General features: G+C 43.2%; 1 protein-coding gene across 1 annotated transcript in view; it reads right to left on the reverse strand.

Annotated features, from left to right (window-relative positions):
- The window catches only part of LOC140463675 (hexokinase-1-like), a 158532-nt gene that overhangs the window by 32646 nt on the left and 107941 nt on the right, over window positions 1–17945 (reverse strand). Inside the window, exons 12-13 of the mRNA XM_072558016.1 lie at window positions 14163–14258; window positions 13977–14076 (exon numbers count right to left, since the gene is read on the reverse strand). Coding sequence (XP_072414117.1) covers window positions 13977–14076; window positions 14163–14258 — 196 coding nt within the window. The remainder of the gene's footprint in view (window positions 1–13976; window positions 14077–14162; window positions 14259–17945) is intronic.

A 17945-nucleotide genomic window follows, 5' to 3' on the forward strand; every position in this document is an offset into this window, starting at 1 on the left:
CAGAGGGATCTTTGGGTCCATGTCTATAGATACGTCAAAGTTGCCACCCAGTTGATAGGATTGTTAAGAAGGTATTTGATGTGTTGGCTTTCATTAGCAGGGGGATTGGGTTTAAGAGCCGTGAGGTTATGCTGCAGATCTATAAAGCCCTGGTTAGACAACACTTGGAATATTGTGTTCAGTTCTGGTCGCCTAATTATAGGAAAGGTATGGAAACTTTAGAGAGGGTGCAGAGGAGATTTACCAGGATACTGCCTGGACCTAACGGCATGTCTTGTGAAGAAGGAACTAGGGCTTTTCTCATTGGAGTAAAGAAGAATGAGAGGTGACTTAATGGAGGTGTACTAGATGTTGCAAGGCATAGCCAGAGATTTTTTCCCATGGCAGAAATGTATATCACAAGGGGACTTTTTTTTCAGGTGATTGGAGGAAGGTTTAGGGGAGATGTCAGAGGTAGGCTCTTTCCACAGAGAGTGGGGGGTGCATGCAATGCACTGCCGGCAGTTGTAGTAGCGTCACATACATCAGGGACATTTATACAACTCTTGGATAGGCACATGGATGTTAGTACAATGAAAGGTACGTAGGTTAGTGTGATCTTAGAGTAGGATTAAAGGACAGCAGAAATAACCTAAGGCCACACAATTAATCACACTCAGTGGCCATCTCAATGTTATCACTGCTGAATGAAAGACCTACGTCATTAAGAACATGGCTGATCTTCAACTTCAACCTGACATTCCTCCACTGTCCTCTGCTTTCTTGGCAGAGAGTTTCACAGAATCACAATCCTTTCAGTGAAGAAATTTCACCTTATCTTGTTCCAAAAAAATGGCTCACCCTGCATTCTGAGACTGTCACTCCACGTTCTGGACCACCGATCTCAGCATTTACTCTAGCTTTTCAAGGATTTTATACAGTTCAGTCAGATTACCTCCTATTATTCAACATTCCAGGGAACATAGGCCGAGACGACTCAGTAATAATCCCGTATCTCAGGAATTAATCTTGTGAAATATGAACAAAAATACTGGAAATAATCAACATGTCTGGCAGTATCTGTGAAGTTCAAAACAGTGGCTTAGTGGTAACATCACTGGATTGGTAAATCAAAAGTCTGAGCATATCTATTTAGTTCACCACCCACCATGGCAGTGGGTGGAATTTGAATCCAATAAATAAATCTGGAATATAAAGCTAGTCTCAGTAATGATACCATGAAACCATAATCTGCTATCGTGAAAGACCCGTGGATGTGCCCAGAAGGAAATCTGCGGTCTTAACCTGGTTTGGCCTGCATGTTATTGCAGACTCACAGCAAGATTCTGGTTCTTAACTGTCCTCTGAAATAGTTCTTGCATACCATTCAGATCAAACTCGATTAGAGATGGGGAACAAATGCTGGCCTTACCAGAAACACAGACAAAAGGATTGTTAGAATCTAGCCCCACTATTCCTAGGTTTGCCACAAAAATTGATGATTTAGCAAGGTACTCAACATCTCAAAGTTACCTTTTTGATGAACTACTGCTTATTAGAAATACAAAAATCCTAGCCACAAGGAAACAAGACAATTAACTATCAAATTTAATGTTACTTGTTCAATCTTTAACCTCCATTTAAAATCCTTACATATACCTACAGAGAAGCAAAAAAATGTTTATGTACATGGGTGAAGGCTAAAACATGAGGAAAACACCAGCCTACAGGATTTACTGAGATTTTCCCTTTGCTTCCCAAGAACTTCTGTTCTCCAATCTCTCTCTGTGTGGAGTTTGCACATTCTCCTTATGACTGCGTGGGTTTCCTCTGGATGCTCCAGTTTCCTCCCACAATCCAAAGTTGTGCAGAATAGGTGAATTGGCCATGCTAAATTGCCCACAGTTTTCAGGGATGTGCAGATTACGTGTATTAGTCGGGGTAATGCAGGGGATTGGGTCTGGGTGGGTTGCTGTTCAGAGCGTCAATGTGGACTTGTTGGGCCAAAAGGACTGTTTCCACAATCTAGGGATTCTATGATTCTATTTTGTCTCTCTATTGTAAAAGTTCAAGCTGTTCATTTGCCCGGAGCCAGTCAGAGAATTGTCAAGCTGAGGATTTCTGGCAGTCACAACCACACAAAATGATCAGCATGCTGAATCTCACTCTGCACACAAACCCCAGTGCCATGTTGTCTTATCACTCCTCCCTTATTGCTTACAAATCAGCACTATAACCATGACTCTCAATGATTTCCAGTAACATTTTTTGCAGCATTTCCTTCCACAGCCTTGATTTTAAAATGGTCCTTTTTCTATTTTAGCCCACAAACATAAAGGAAAATAAAAATATGTGGTCATTACAAAATAAAAGAAATAAAACAGAAACAGAGTTAACACTTCAAGTGGAATACGATTCTTCTTTCGAAAGAGTTCAACGTGGAATGTTAATTCTGTTAAAATGCTGCCAGACTTGTTGAGTGTTATATTTTGAGCATTTGCAGAACTTTGCTTTTATGCTTTGCTTTCAGTTGTTGCTACACTCTCTCCAGGGCAAATATATACTTTGTTCAGAAAAGAAACCAAAACTGTGTCCAACACCCTGATTGTGACCACACCAAAATGGTGGAAATTGTGGGAAGACTACTCTTATACATCACTTGCTCTGTAACAAATTTCTTCCAGCACCTGCATATTAACTTTCATGTTCATGCACAGGATTCCCATTCACTCTGATTACATTTCTCAGTCTCACCATTCAATGATTTTTACTTTACTATTCATACCACTGACTGCACACTGTATTCTAGCCACACACCTTTACCCTACTCAACCCCTTTTTATATTCTCTTCCTCATCATTTACTCTGATAAATCTGTGAAATGAGGAGAAATTTCTTTACACACAGAGCGGTGAGCCTTTGGAGTTCTGTGCAACAAAAAGCAGTTGAGGCCAAAACATTAATGGTCTTCAAGAAGGTTTTAGGTACTGATCTTCAAAGTAAAAGGAACACAGAGTATGGGCGCAAACTGGGAATAGGGTACTGGGTTAGATGACTAGCCATAGCAGGTTTGAAGGGTTGAGTGATCTGTTCCTATTTTCTATGTTTCTATGTTCTATATTCCTTAATTAATTTTGTATTGTCAATAAATTTGAATATGTTATACTCAGACCCATCATCTGATTCATTAATATATAAAATTGTTCAGTCATACATGACTTAAACATTACTATAAAGAGACTTGAAGTAGGATATTTTCATCTTGCCCTCATCTGGACTGAAATGAAAAAACACCAACATTAGAAGTGAAACAATGATTTGTATGACACAAAAGAGTGCTGATATTTGCTGGGTTACTCTTGCCACAGAAATGAAACAGCATCTATCAACTGTTGTAGTTAAATGATTAAAATCAAACCAGGCAGGACAAGTCTCAGTGTTCAAGACATTGCTATGAAAATTTACATCCAGGACTGGCAGTCTCCCTAGGCCTTTAGGAGATAGTGAGGATTGCAAATGGCGGAGAGTCAGAGTCAATGCAGTGTGGCACTGGAAAAAGCACAGCAGGTCAGGCAGCATCTGAGGAGCAGGAGAGACGAGATTTCGGGCAGGATCCTTTATCCTGATGATGACCTGCTGTGCTTTTCCAGCACCACACTGCATCAACTCCATCGTCCTTTACTCAACCAAAAAGGTGCAGGGTTTGGAGAACACTGTGTAAAGAACAGGCAAAAATAATTCAACACAGCTTCTACCACATGAAATGAATCATTCTTTGAGCCTGACTGATAATCTTTAAATTGTTTCCAGGGTCATTCTTAGCAAAGTGGGAATTATATAGCAAAAGTTGTCCAATAACAGAATCACATAGGGAACTATGAGGTACAATTTGAATAGAGACTTGAGCATGGTCAATACTCTACTGACCTCTTACCAGTCAAACATTGTCAGCCAGGAATAGCCATTCACAGCTGTAAATGTGTTCCTGGAAAAGCGCAGCAGGTCAGGCAACATCCAAGGAGCAGGAGAATTGACGTTTCAGGCATGAACCCTTCTTCAGGAATACCCAAAACGTTGATTCTCCTGCTCCTTGGATGCTGCCTGACCTGCTGCGCTTTTCCAGCAACACATTTTCAGCTCTGATCTCCAGCATCTGCAGTCCTCACTTTCTCCTATTCACAGCTGTAGGCTAGTGAACATTGTGGTAAGGCTGGCTGATAGAGGCATGTTGGCACCCCACTTTGCTGACAGGGGTGGATAGGCTGGTGGGCAGGATAGCCATCCTCCTTCCTCAGGAATGCCAGAAGTGACCATGGCACCAGAACCTGCCAACCTGAGGCTGGCACCTAGGTCAGTGTGGTGTCCACAGTCTGGAGGAATGCCCAGCGATGTGAGGAAGAAGGTAAATGAACTCTGGAAGGTTGCCACCCATTTCCACTCTGTTCCCTCTCATGCACTCCTCATCTGCCAATGCTCTCACCTCCCACCATGGCTCCTAATCTGCCTCTCCTACTATTGCATACATCTTCCATTAGTTACACTTCTTCGTACCCACCCCATGTCCCCAGATTCCAACCCTTCCTACCCTTTGTGTTCTCCATTCACTGATACAACACATTTCCTTCTCCACCTGCACCAACATTGACATCTCTCCCAGTCACTTACATCTCTCTCAATCCCTCACCGTGCTGACGGAGACAGTGTCCCACACCAGAGAGGTCACGGTGGAGGATGGAATGCCCTCATCTGCAGGTAATCCTTGCCCTTGTGGAAGGAAACTGCGATCTGTCATATGGTGATGGTTAGATATGGCAACCAATTCATTGTGCTGCACAGCTCTCCCATTACCACCACTATTATTAACACACCCAAACCTTTACTGTCATTTCACAACATATTCCCTCTCTTGTCTTATGCTCAGGCCTGAGCAGTAACCCTGCTGGAGGAGGTATCATATACCTGCCTCCCCAGAAATCTCCCCTAAGGATACTCCAGAGATTCCCTGCTCCCCCCTGCCTGAAGCCCTCAACCCAGTGGATGATTAAGATGAGGAGGGCACTCTCAGCAGATCTGGCAGTCCAGCTAAAAGTGCCCTGGGATCATTTCCCTAAAATGTCAAGGCCGACAGGCTCCCCAAGAGGTAAGCTTCTTCCACTCCTGGAGATAGTGAGAGAGAAGGAGGAGCAAACAACTTAAGCGGGAACATAGGTGGCATGGATGTCACTTCATTATAGAGAAAATATCACAGTTATAAGATTATACTCATTTTACATCATCACTTGTTTGATTAATTGAAGTTTTAGCTGCAGCTACAAGGTCAAAGGTAAGAATGTAGTCACCCTTAAAGCCACATGATGTTGTACTAGTGTCTGTTTGCTGTTCTTTCCATAGCACCTATACTAGCTTGAAAACATCATCAATATTGAATGGAGCAAATCAGATTTCAAAGAAAATCATTCTTACGACATGAGTTCCACTGGCTGGGACAGCTTTTATTGCACTCCCTAGTTGCTCTTGAGAAGGTGGTAGTGAGCTGCCTTCTTCAACAGCTGCAGTCCATTTGGAGTGGGTAAACCTACAATGGTGTTACGGTTAAGGTTCCAGGATTTTGACCCAGTGGTATGAAAGGAACTAAAGCTCTGTAGATATATTTCCAAGTCAGGACGGTGAGTGGCTTGGAGGAACTTGCAGGTGGTGGTACTCCCATGTTTCTGTTGCCCTTGTCCTTCTAGATGGAAATGGTCATGGGTTTGAAAGGTGCTGTCTGAGGAGCCTTGGTGAATTTCTGCAGTGCATCTTGTGGCTAGCCCACACTGCTGCTACTGAGCATCAGTAGTAAAAGGAATGGATGCTTGTGGATGTGGTGCCAATTAAGCAGGCTATTTTGTCCTGGATGGTGTCAAGCTTCTTGAGTGTTATTGGAGTTGCACCCATCCAGGATAGTGGGGAGTATTCCAATGCACACCTGACTTGTACCTTGTAGATGGTGGACAGGCTTTGAGGAGTCAGGAGGTGAGTTACTCATTACAATATTCCTTGATTCTGACCTACTCTTGTGCCACAGTATTGATATGGCTAGTCCAGTTCAACTTCTGGTTAATTGTAACATCCAGGATATTGATAGTTGAGGATTGAACAATGGTAACACCATTAAATGTCCAGGACCAATGATTAGATTCTCTTTTGATGAAAGTGGTCATTGTTCGCATTGAAAATGTCTGCCATAGTCTGGCGACCTCTACCATGAGGCACACACGCTGTAGGCACCTCTTAAGCTTCACTTCAATAAATTCCTCATGTTAAACACATTGCTGTGTTGTACACTCAAAACATGGAGTCAGGAATGGTGTACATGAGGTCAGTTAGTACAGTTAGCTGGATGGCTGGTTTGCAATGCCAGTAATATGGGTTCAATTCCTGTTCTGGCTGAGGTTGCCATGAAAGTTTCTCCTTCTCAACCCCTCCCTTTGCCTGAGGTGTGGTACCTCAGATTAAACCACTACTAGTCATCTCTCTCTAATGAGAATTATGAGGAGGTGATAGCCCAGTGACATTATCATTGGACTGCTAATCCAGAGACCAGGTTCAAATCCTACCATGGGAGATGGTGGAATTTGAATTCAATAAGCATCTGGAATGAAGAGTTAAATGGTGACAATGGTGTCAGGAAAAAAATCAACTCATGTCCTTCAGGAAAGGAAACTAGTCTGGCCTACATGTCACTCCAGACTCACAGCAATGTGGTTAACTCTTAAAAGCAATTATGAGAGATTAATAAGTGATGCCTTTGTCCCATGAATGAATAAAAGAGAACAGCCCTGTGTTCCTCTGGGACTATGGTGATCCTAACCCTAAACTGGAGCTGACATAAAAAGCACAGCTGCAGAAGTAGGAGCTGCCATTGAAAACTGGAAAACATGAAGTCACAATCATTCTGAGAACCCAAATTGGCATGTTTAATACAGAGCTATAGGCTATGAGACTAGATGAGATTGAAGTTCGTAAGGAGGAGGTGTTAGCAATTCTGGAAAGTGTAAAAATAGATAAGTCCTATGGGCCAGATGGGATTTATCCTAGTATTCTCTGGGAAGCCAGGGAGGAGATTGCTGAGCCTTTGGCTTTCATCTTTATGTCATCATTGTCTACAGGAATAGTGTCAGAAGATTGGAGGTTAGCAAATGTTGTTCCCTTGTTCAAGAAGGGGAGTAGAGGCAACCCTGGTAATTATAGACCTGTGAACCTTACTTCAGTTGTGGGTAAAGTGTTGGAAAGGATTATAAGAAATAGAATTTATAATCATCTAGAAAGGAATAACTTGATTAGGGATAGTCAACATGGTTTTGTCAAGTGTAGGTCGTGCCTCACAAACCTTATTGAGTTCTTTGAGAAGGTGACCAAACAGGTGGATGAGGGTAAAGCCATTGATGTGGTGTACATGGATTTCAGTGAGGCATTTGATAAGGTTCCCCATGGTAGGCTATTGCACAAAATACAGAGGTGTGGGATTGAGGGTGATCTAGCAGTTTGGATCAGAACTGGGCTAGCTGAAAGAAGACAGAGGGTGGTGGTTGATGGGAAATATTCATCCTGGAGTTCAGTTACTAGTGGGGTACTACAAGGATCTGTTTTGGGTCCACTGTTGTTTGTCATTTTTACAAATGACCTGGATGAGGGCATAGAAGGTTGGGTTAGTAAATTTGTGGATGACACTAAGGTCAGTAGAGTTGTGCATAGTGCCGAAGGATGTTGTAGGTACAGAGAGACATAGATAAGCTGGAGAACTAGGCTGAGAGGTGGCAAATGGAGTTTAATGCAGAAAAGTGTCAGGTGATTCACTTTGGAAGGAGTAACAGGAATGGGCTAATGGTAAGATTCTTGGTAGTGTAGACTAGCAGAGAGATCTCAGTGTCCACGTACACAGATCCCTGAAAGTTGCCACCCAGGTTGATCGTGATGTTAAGAAGGCATACAGTGTGTTAGCATTTATTAGTAGAGGGATTAAGTTTTGGAATGGTGAGATCATGCTGCAGTTGTACAAAACTCTGGTGCATCCACAGTCGGACTATTGTGTACAGTTCTGGTCAACACATTATAGGAAGAATGTGGAAACTTTGGAAAGGGTTCAGAGGAGATTTACCAGGATGTTGCCTGGTATGAAGGGAAGGTCTTATGAGGAAAGGCTGAGGGACTTGAGTCTGTTTTCGTTAGAGAGAATAAGGTTGAGAGGTGAGTTAATTGAGACATGTAAGATAATCAGAGTTAGATAGGTTGGACAGTGAGAGCCTTGACTAGCACGAGGGGACATAGCTTTAAATCAAGGGGTGATAGGAGTCAGAGGTAGTTTCTTTATTCAGAGAGTTGTAGGGGCGTAGAAAGCACTGCCTGCAACAGCAGTAGACTCTCCAACTTTAAGAGCATTTAAATAGTCTTTGGATAGGCATAAGGATGAAAATAGAATAGTGTAGGATAGATAGGCATCAGATCAGTTTCACAGATTGGCGCAACTTTGAGGGCCAAAGGGCCTGTACTGTGCTGTAATGTTCTAAGTCCTATGTTTAATGTTCATAATGAAAATACAACTGAAGTAAAAATGACTGCAGCTTTTCCCGTACCGACTCCTGTTCAAATGACTGGGAATCTGAGGTAAAAACTGGGAAATGTTCCATGAAAAATGAGAGATGGCAACTGAATAGGAGCTCATCCACTCTGTCCATTTCCCTTCCCTTTTCTCTCACTTTTTTCTTCTCTTCTATGTTTCTTTTTCTCTTCTTCTCTCTTCTTTCTTCTACCAGCCACAGATACCCGACATCCAGCCTAGAAGGGCAAACTCCTGGTCTGGTATAGCAGCCTCCCCCCGTGCTGTGACCTAGCAAGGCAGCCTCCTGGTCTGGAATGGTTGTCTCTTGGCCTGGCAATCTCTCAGTGTCAGTGTCTTGGCATGGCATGGCCTCAGTGCGGACTTCTGATTCTGAGTTTTTTCCTGATGTGCAGTCCCACCATGGCTAAGCACTTAAGAAAGTGTAATGTTTGAACTTACAGCTTTATTTCTTTATTTTCCACTTAAGCGATGTGTAACTTTTAACCTTATTTCATATGTTTTATGTAATACTGTAATTACTGCAACGTTCAACATTTTGTTCTTTCTAATTTGTTCTTAAGATTCTGTACCTGGATACTTGTACTCAAACTAGCACTGTGTGGTGACATTAAACTGTATTCCTGTACTTGAGTACACATGACAATAAAATTAAAATTAAAAAATCAAATTAAGATCAAATCAAATCAGAATTATGTGATAGGAACAGACTTGTTAAGCAAACTAGAACAAGTTGCAACATTTTTATCACTGTTGAGATTGTGCAAAAATACATTCACCCTAACACTGTCCGAAGAGCAGAGAGAATGGAAAGGTTGATGCAGCAGTGAAAACTGTCAAAGGACTCATCAGGAAATTGAGCCAACCCAGCACTGACATATACAAGGTAATCCTAGAGTGGAGAGGCATTCGTACTGAAGGGCATGGGAAGTAGTCTAAGACAAAGTCATGCCAAGCACAAAACACTCTTCCAATTGCGACAAAACTGCTGAAGGTTGAAGTTGTAATTGGCATGAGTGAAAAGATCAGGAGAAAGCCAAATTTAATTCCAACAACACTGCTAAACCATTACCAGAATTGAGATGCATTCAGGGTACAAATGTTCAACAACCTCAGCAAAAGGCAGTTTGGAACCTACATGGCTACATAGAGTAGTTGTCACCTCGCTCGTACAGGGTGGGATTGAACAACAGAGGCCTTTAAAAATGAGGTAGCTAGAGTTCAATGTCTATGTCTATTCCTATGAGAGTAAATGACAAGGTTGGCAGGAATAGGGAAACCTAGATGACAAGAGCTATTGAGGCTTTGATCAGAAAAATGAAGGAGGCAAGGGTCAGGTACAAATAGCTGGGATCAAGGGAATCCCAGGAGGTATATAGAGGATATAGGAGTTTACAGAACAAGTAAATCAGGAGGGCAAAAAGGGAGTATGAGATAGCTTTAGTGGAGAAGGTTAGGATGAATCCAAAAAGTCATAGAGTCCTATAGAACGGAGATAAGCCCTTTGGTCCAAACTGGTCCATGTTGTCCAAAATGTCCATCCACGCTAATCCTATTTTCTTGCACTAGGCCCATATCTTTTTACACCTTTCCTATCCATGTGTTTGTCCAAATGCCTTTTAAATGTTGTTACTGCATCCACCTCAACCACTTCCACTAGCAGCTCATTACATATGCATACCACCCTCTCATCTTAAACTGATGCCCTCTAGTCCTCGGTTCCCCACCCTTGCGAAAAAGACTGAATTCATTGATCCTATCCATGCCTCTCATGGTCTTATACACTTCTATAAGTTGTTCCCTTAGTCTCCTGTGCTCTAAAGAAAAATGTCCTAACTCGTCCAACCTCTCCTAAAAAAATCAGACCATTGAGTCCTGGCAATAGCCTTGTAAATTTCTTTCTGCACTCTTTCCAGTTTAATAACATCCTTGTTATAGCAAGGTGACCAAAACTGAACACAATACTTCAAGTGTAGCCTCACCACCACCCTACAAAACTGCAACATAATTTCCCAACTTCTACACTCAATGGCCTGGAGGCCACTATGCCAAAAGCCTTCTTCACTGCCCTGTCTACCTGTGACTCCACTTTCAGAGAACCGTGCTCCTGAACTCCAAGGTCCCTCTGCTCCACTGCACTCCTTAAGGCCCTACTATTCACCATGAAACTCCTACCTTGATTTGACTTTCCCAAAATGCAAGACCTCACACTTATCTACATTAAAGTCCATTTGCCATTTCTCAGCTCACTTCCCCAAATGATCAAGATCCTGCTGAAAATTCTGACAACCTTTCTCACTGCCCATGATACCACCTATTTTAGCGTCATCTGCAAACTTACTAATCATGCCTTGCACATTCTCATCATTATCATTGATTTTGACAACAAACAGCAAAGGGCCCAGCACTGACTCCTGAGGCACCTCACTAATCACAGGCTTCCAGTCCGACAAACATCCTTCCACTATTACCCTCTGCTTCCTGACATCAAGCCAATTTTGTATCCAATTTGCCAGCTCGCCCTGGACTCCATGCAATCTAACCTTCCAGAGCAACTTACCAATTGGAACTTTATCATAGGCCTTACTGAAATCCATATAGACTATATCTACCACCCTGCCTTCATCAACCTTCCTGGGCACTTCCTGAAAGAACTCTAACAAATTTGTGAGTCATGATCTCCGACACACTCATAGATCGTGTAAAATTGAAAGGACGCTTGTCAGCCTGGAGGCCTGTGACTAGTGGTGTGCCTCGAGGGTCAGTGCTGGGCCCATTACTGTTTATTATCGAAATCAATGATTTGGATGAGAATATACAAGGTATGATTAGTAAGTTTGCAGATGACACTACAATAGGCAGTATCATGGACAGTGAGGAAGGTTTTCAGAAATTGCACAAGGATCTCGATCAGCTGGGGAAGTGGGCCGTGAAATGGCAAATGGAGCTTAATATAGATAAGTGTGAGGTCTTGAATTTTGGAAAGTCAAATCAAGGTAGGAGTTTCATGGTGAATAGTAGGGCCTTAAGGAGTGCAGTGGAGCAGAGGGACCTTGGAGTTCAGGTACACGGTTCTCTGACAGTGAAGTCACAGGTAGACAGGGCAGTGAAGAAGGCTTTTGGCACACTGGCCTCTAGTCAGGCCATTGAGTATAGAAGTTGGGAAATTATGTTGCAGTTATGTAGGACATTAGGGAGGCCACAGTTAGAATATTGTATTCAGTTTTGGTCACCTTGGATGTTATTAAACTGGTAACAGTGCAGAGGAAATTTACAAGGACTGGAATCAATGGTCTGAGTTACAGGGAGAGGTTGGACAAGCTAGGACTTCTTTTTTTCTTTTGACCATAGGAGACTGAGGGGGGATTTTATTGAAGTGTATAAGATCATGAGAGGCATGGACAGGGTGAATGCTTTTTCCCATGGCTGAGGAATCAAGGACTAGAAGGCATCAGTTTAAAGTTTGAGTGGAAGGAATAAAAGGGAACTGAGGGGCAACATTTTACACAGAGGGTGGTACACATATGTAATAAGCTGCCAGTGGAAGTGGTTGGGGCAGGTACATTAACAACATTGAAAAGGCATTTGGACAGATACATGGATAGGAAAGGTGTGAAAGGATATAGGCCAAGTACAGGGAAATGGGGTTACCGTGGATGGACAAGAATCTTGTTGGCATGGAGCAATTTGAGCCAAAGGACCTGTCTCCATGCTGTAGGATTCTATGAATCTATGACTAAGCCAATCTACTGATCACTTTCTCTGGAATTCACCCAATTCCTCCATCGCCAACTGCCTGACTCACCAAATCCCTCACCCCCATGACCACTCACTCAGTGTATCCTAAACATTTTCTGCAATCACTTGACCACTTCCTCTGAGACTCATTTAATCCTTATCACACCTGGTCCCTGATCACAGAGTTTGGGATCAGACAACTTCCTTATCACTCATTCTAAGAATCAGTTTACACCAATTCTAGGACTAGTCTGATTCCCTAATCACTTATTTGGAGACACAAATTAGTTTCTAGTGACTCATTCTGACACAGATCCAATCCCTCAATCACTCACTCCAAACTTGTCCAATTCAAAACCATTTAATGCAAAATCTATTCAAACCCCTGTAACCCCCAGTGTACTCTTTGGTACCCTCCCCCACCCTCCTCTCTGACCTCTCACCTCCATCCCCACCCCCATTCACCTATTGTACTCTATGCTACTTTCTCCCCACCCCCACCCTCCTCTCATTTATCTCTCCACCCTGCAGGCACTCTGCCTCAATTCCTGATGAACGGCTTTTGCCCGAAACATCGATTTTCCTGGTCCTCGGATGCTGCCTGAACTGCTGTGCTTTTCCAGCACCACTCTGATCCACTCACTGATTCCCCGCCATTCCTGATCAGTCTCAGACTAAAAGATTCCACAACACACTTGCTCCAAGACTCAGCGCTCTTCTGATCACCCAATTCCAGAGGCGAGGTGACTGTCCTTGACATTAAGGTTACATTTGATGCAAGTGTAGAATCAAGGAGTTGTAATAAAACCAGACTCAGTGCAATCGGGGGAAACCTCTTCATTGGTTAGAATCATATCTAGCACAAAGGAAGATGGTTGTGATTATTAGAGGTCAATCATCTCAGCTCCAGGACACCTCCTGGTGTAGTGTCAAGACAATACCATAATCTGCTGTTTCATCAATAACCTTTCCCCCATTATAAAATCAGAAGTGAGGATGCTTGCTAATGATTAGACTATTAGACATTTGTGATTCCTCAGGTACAGAAGCCTTCCATGTCCAAATCCAACAAGACTTGAACATTATCTGGCTTTGGTTTGACCATCTACAAGGCACAAATCAGGAGTGTGATGGAATACTGTCCACCTACCTGAATGAGTGCAGCTCCAAAAACACTCGAAGCTTTGCATCACCTGGGACAAACCAGCTCACCAAAGCTCCTGAGACAATGCTTTCCAAACCCATGACCACCACCATCTAGAAGGACAAGGGCAGCAGATAGATGGGAACATAACCTTCTGCAAGTTCCCTTCTAAGCCACTCACCATCCTGACATGGAAATACATCACTGTTCCTTTAATATCCCTGGGTCAAAACCTGAGAACTCTCTCTGTAATAGATCTGTAGTGATTGTGCACTATTGAAATGTACCTATATGGACTGCAGCATTGCAAGAGGCAGCTTACCTCCGTATTCTCACAGGCAATTAGGAATGGAAAAAATTGCTGGCCAAAGCAACGATGCCCACATACCCTGACTGAATAAAAAGAGATGATGACTGTGGTCCAGTATTGCTTAAAGAAACCTGCCACAGCCAAAGTTTAGCAGTGTAAATGGAAAAAAATCATACACAGTGAAAAGTTTCAATCTAGAACAATCCTACCTATAATCATTCCAATCTCACAGTTAGGATGCTCATAAGCACAAGACATCATAGTTCCCACCGTGTCATTCAGAAGTGCCACAATGTCTAAATCCAACTCCTAGAAGCAACAAAACAGAAATCATGACAAGTTTCAGTAATTAGCAGATTTTCTGTTCATGAACAACAGTTTTCCATAATACTCACTCCATTTCTTGTAATAGCTTCTTTCAACAGAGAAATAACTTCCTGTCCTTCCACACCAGTGGCAGTGAAGCCTTTGGTCCAGCTAATAAGAATGCCCTAAAATCACAATACATTCTTTTCACAAACTGTCTGTGGATATATAGGAATAAAATACATGTTTGTGTAAAATAACAATAATGCTGTACCACTTTGGAATGTAGCAATACATTAGTCTAATTTCACATCAGGAGGTGGGAAATGCACATGTGGGATCTTTTAATGAGTTCATAAGAGAGAGGATCAGAAGCAGGTATTTGAGTCTATCAAGTCTGCTCTGCCATTCAGTGAGATCATAGTTGATCATTTCCACTTCTGTGCCTTGTTCCAGTAACCCTTGGTTCCCTTACTAAGTAAAAATCTATTTATCTCAGTCCTCAATATACTTAACAACACAATCTCTACAACCATCTGTGACTAAGAATTCCATAATGACACATTATCATTTGTTTTTTTGCCTCTTTCTTTTTTTTTAAGAAGGCAGTTTAATTTGCTGTTCTCCAATCCTCTGGGGCTTTCAAAGAATCTAATGATTCTTGGAATGTTACTACCAGCGCACTTATTACCTCTGTACCCACTTCCTTAAATATCCGAGGATGCAACCCATCATTCCCAGGAGACCAATCAGCCTTTAGCCCCACCAGTTTCCCAGGAGGTTTTCTCTTATGCAAGTTTTTGTTTATCTCCTCCTCTCTTTAGTATTTTTGGAATGCTATTAGCGTGTTGTACCATAAAACTGACACAAGGTATGTATTCAACTCTGCCATTTGGAAGGTGCTGTCTAAGGATCGTTGGTAAATTTCTGCAGTGCATCTACTGCTGCTACTGAGCGTCGGTGGTGGAGGGATTGAATATTTGTAGATATGGTGCCAATCAAGGAGGTTGCTTTGTTCTGGATGGTGTCAAGTTTCTTGAGTGTTGTTGGACCTGCACCCGTCCAGGCAAGTAGGGAGTATTCCATCACATTCCTGACTTGTGCTTTGTAGATGGTGGATAGACTTTGGGGTGTCAGGAGGTGAGTTACTCGCCACAATATCCCTGACCTGCTCTTGTAGTCACTGTGTTTATATGGTGAGTCCAGTTGAGTTCTGGTCAATGGTAACCCCAAGGATGTTGACAGTGGGGGATTCAGTGATGGTAATACAGTTGAATGTCAAGGGACAGTGGCTAGAGTGCTTTTCAATGTCTGGTATTTGTGTGGCACGAATGTTACTTGCCACTTGTGGCCCAAGCCCGGATATTGTCCAGATCTTGTTACATTTGAGCATGGACTGTTTCAGTATCTGAAGAACCACAAATGGTGCTGAACCACGAATGGTGTAATCATTAGTGAACATTCTGACCTCTGGCTTTATGACAGAGAGAAGGTCGTTGATGAAGCAGCTAAGATTGTTGGGTCTAGGACTCTACCCTGAGGGACTCCTGCAGAGCTGTTCTGGAGCTGAGATGACTGACCCTCCACAACCACAACCACCTTCCTTTGTTCCAGGTATAATTCTAACCAGTGGAGTATTTGCCTCGTGATAGCCACTAATTCCAGTCTTGCCAGGGCTCCCTGATGCCATACTCAGTTGATTATGGCCTTGATGTCAAGGGCTGTCACTCTCACCTCCCCTCTGGAATTCAGCTGTTTTGTCCATGTTTGAACCAAGGCTGTAATGAGATCAGGAGCTGAGTGATCTCGGTGAAACCCAAACTGGCCGTCACTGAGCAGGTTATTGCTGAGCAGGTGCTGCTTGATAGCATTGTTGATGACCCCTTATATTACTTTACTGATGGTAGAGAGTAGACTGATTGGACGGTAATTGGCTGGGTTGGATTGGTCCTGCTTTTTGTGTACAGGACATGCCTGGGTAGTTTTCCACATTGTTGGGTAGATGCCAGTGCTGTAACTGTACTGGAAGAGCTTGGCTTGGGGAGGGGCACGTTCTGGTGCACACGTCTTCGGGCCTATTACTAAAATGTTGTCAAGGCCCATTGCCTTTGCAGTATCCAGTGCCCACAGCTGCTTCTTGATATCACATGGAGTGAATTGAATCGGATGGAGACTGGTATCTGTGAAGCTGGGGACCACTGGAGGAGCCAGAGATGGATCATGCACTCAGTACTTCTGACTGAAGGTTGTTGCAAATTCATCAGCCTTATCTTTTGCACTGATGGCTTCTCAGTCATTGAGAATGGGGATATTTGTGGAGCCTCCTCCTCCAGTGAGTTGTTTAATTGTCCACCAACATTCACAACTGGATGTGGGAAGGACTGTAGAGCTTAGATCTGATCCGTTGATGGTGGAATTGCTTAGCTCTGTCTATCACTTGCTGTGTATGCCGTTTAGTACGCAAGTAGTCCTCTTTGGTAGTTTCACCAGGTTGACACCTCATTTTTAGGTATGCCTGATGTTGCTCCTGGTTAATCCCCTGGCTTAATGGTAATGGTTGAGTGGGGGATATGCCAGGCCATGAGGCTGTAGATTGTGCTGGAGTACAGTTCTGCTGCTGTTGATGGCCCACGGTGCCTCATGGATACCCAGTCTTGAGCTGCTGGATCGGTTCGAAGTCTGTCCCATTTAGCACCGTGATAGTGCCACACAACACAATGGAGATTATTCTCAATGTGAAGACAGGACTTCATTTCCACAAGGACAGTGCAGTGGTCGCTTTTACCTATACTGTTATGGACAGATGCTTCTGCAGCCAGCAGGTTAGTAAGGATGAGGTCAAGTTTGTTTTTATCCTCTTGTTGGTTCCTTCACCACCTGCTGCAGACCCAATCTAGCAATTATAACCTATAGGAATCGACCTGCTGCCAAGCCCCTCTTGGTGGTGGGACATTGAAATCCCCATCCACAGGACATTTTGCACCCTTGCCACCCTCAGTGCTTCCTCCAAGAATTGTTCAACACGGAGGAGGACTGATTCATCTGCCAAAGGATGTGGTAACCAGTAAGAGGTTTTCTTGTCCACTTTTAACTTGAAGCCATGAGACTTCATAGGATCCAGAGTCAATGTCAAGGACTCCCAGGGCAACTCCCTCCCGACTACATACCACTGTGCCACCACCTCTGCTGGGTCTGTCCTGTCGGGAGGACAAGACATATCCAGGGATGGTAATGGTGGTGTCTGGGGTGTTATCTGTAAGGTATGATTCCGTAAGAATGACTATGGCAGGCTGTTCCTTGACTAGTCTGTGAGACAGCTCTCCCAATTTTGGCACTAGCCTCCCGATGTTGGTAAGGAGGACTTTCCATGGTCAACAGGGCTGTTTGTGTTTTTGCCGTTGTCTTTTCCAGTTCCAAGGTTGATGCCAGGTGGTCTGTCCAGTTTCATTGCTTTGTTGTGACTTTCTATTGATTGAAACAACTGAGTGCCTTCCTAGGCCATTTCAGAGGGCAGTTAAGAGTCAACCACATTGCTGTGGCTCTGGAGTTGCATGTAGGCCAGACCAGGTAAGGATGGCCGATTTCCTCCACTAAAGGACATCAGTGAACCAGGTGGGTTTTCTGATAATTGACAATGATTTCATGATCATCAGTCGACTCTCACTTCCAGATTTTTTTTATTGAATTCAAATTCCACCATCTGCTGTGGCAGGATTTGAACCCAAGTCCTCAGAACATATTTCTGGGTTTCTGGATTAATAGTCGAGCAAAAATACCACTAGGCCATCCCCTCCCTGTTTGTGGTGTGGGTATGGAATGAGCTGCCAGAGGAAATGGTGGAGGCTGGTACAATTACAACATTTAAAATGCAT

The sequence above is a fragment of the Chiloscyllium punctatum genome, chromosome 38 (assembly GCF_047496795.1).
Source record: "Chiloscyllium punctatum isolate Juve2018m chromosome 38, sChiPun1.3, whole genome shotgun sequence".
Classification (NCBI taxonomy): domain Eukaryota; kingdom Metazoa; phylum Chordata; class Chondrichthyes; order Orectolobiformes; family Hemiscylliidae; genus Chiloscyllium; species Chiloscyllium punctatum.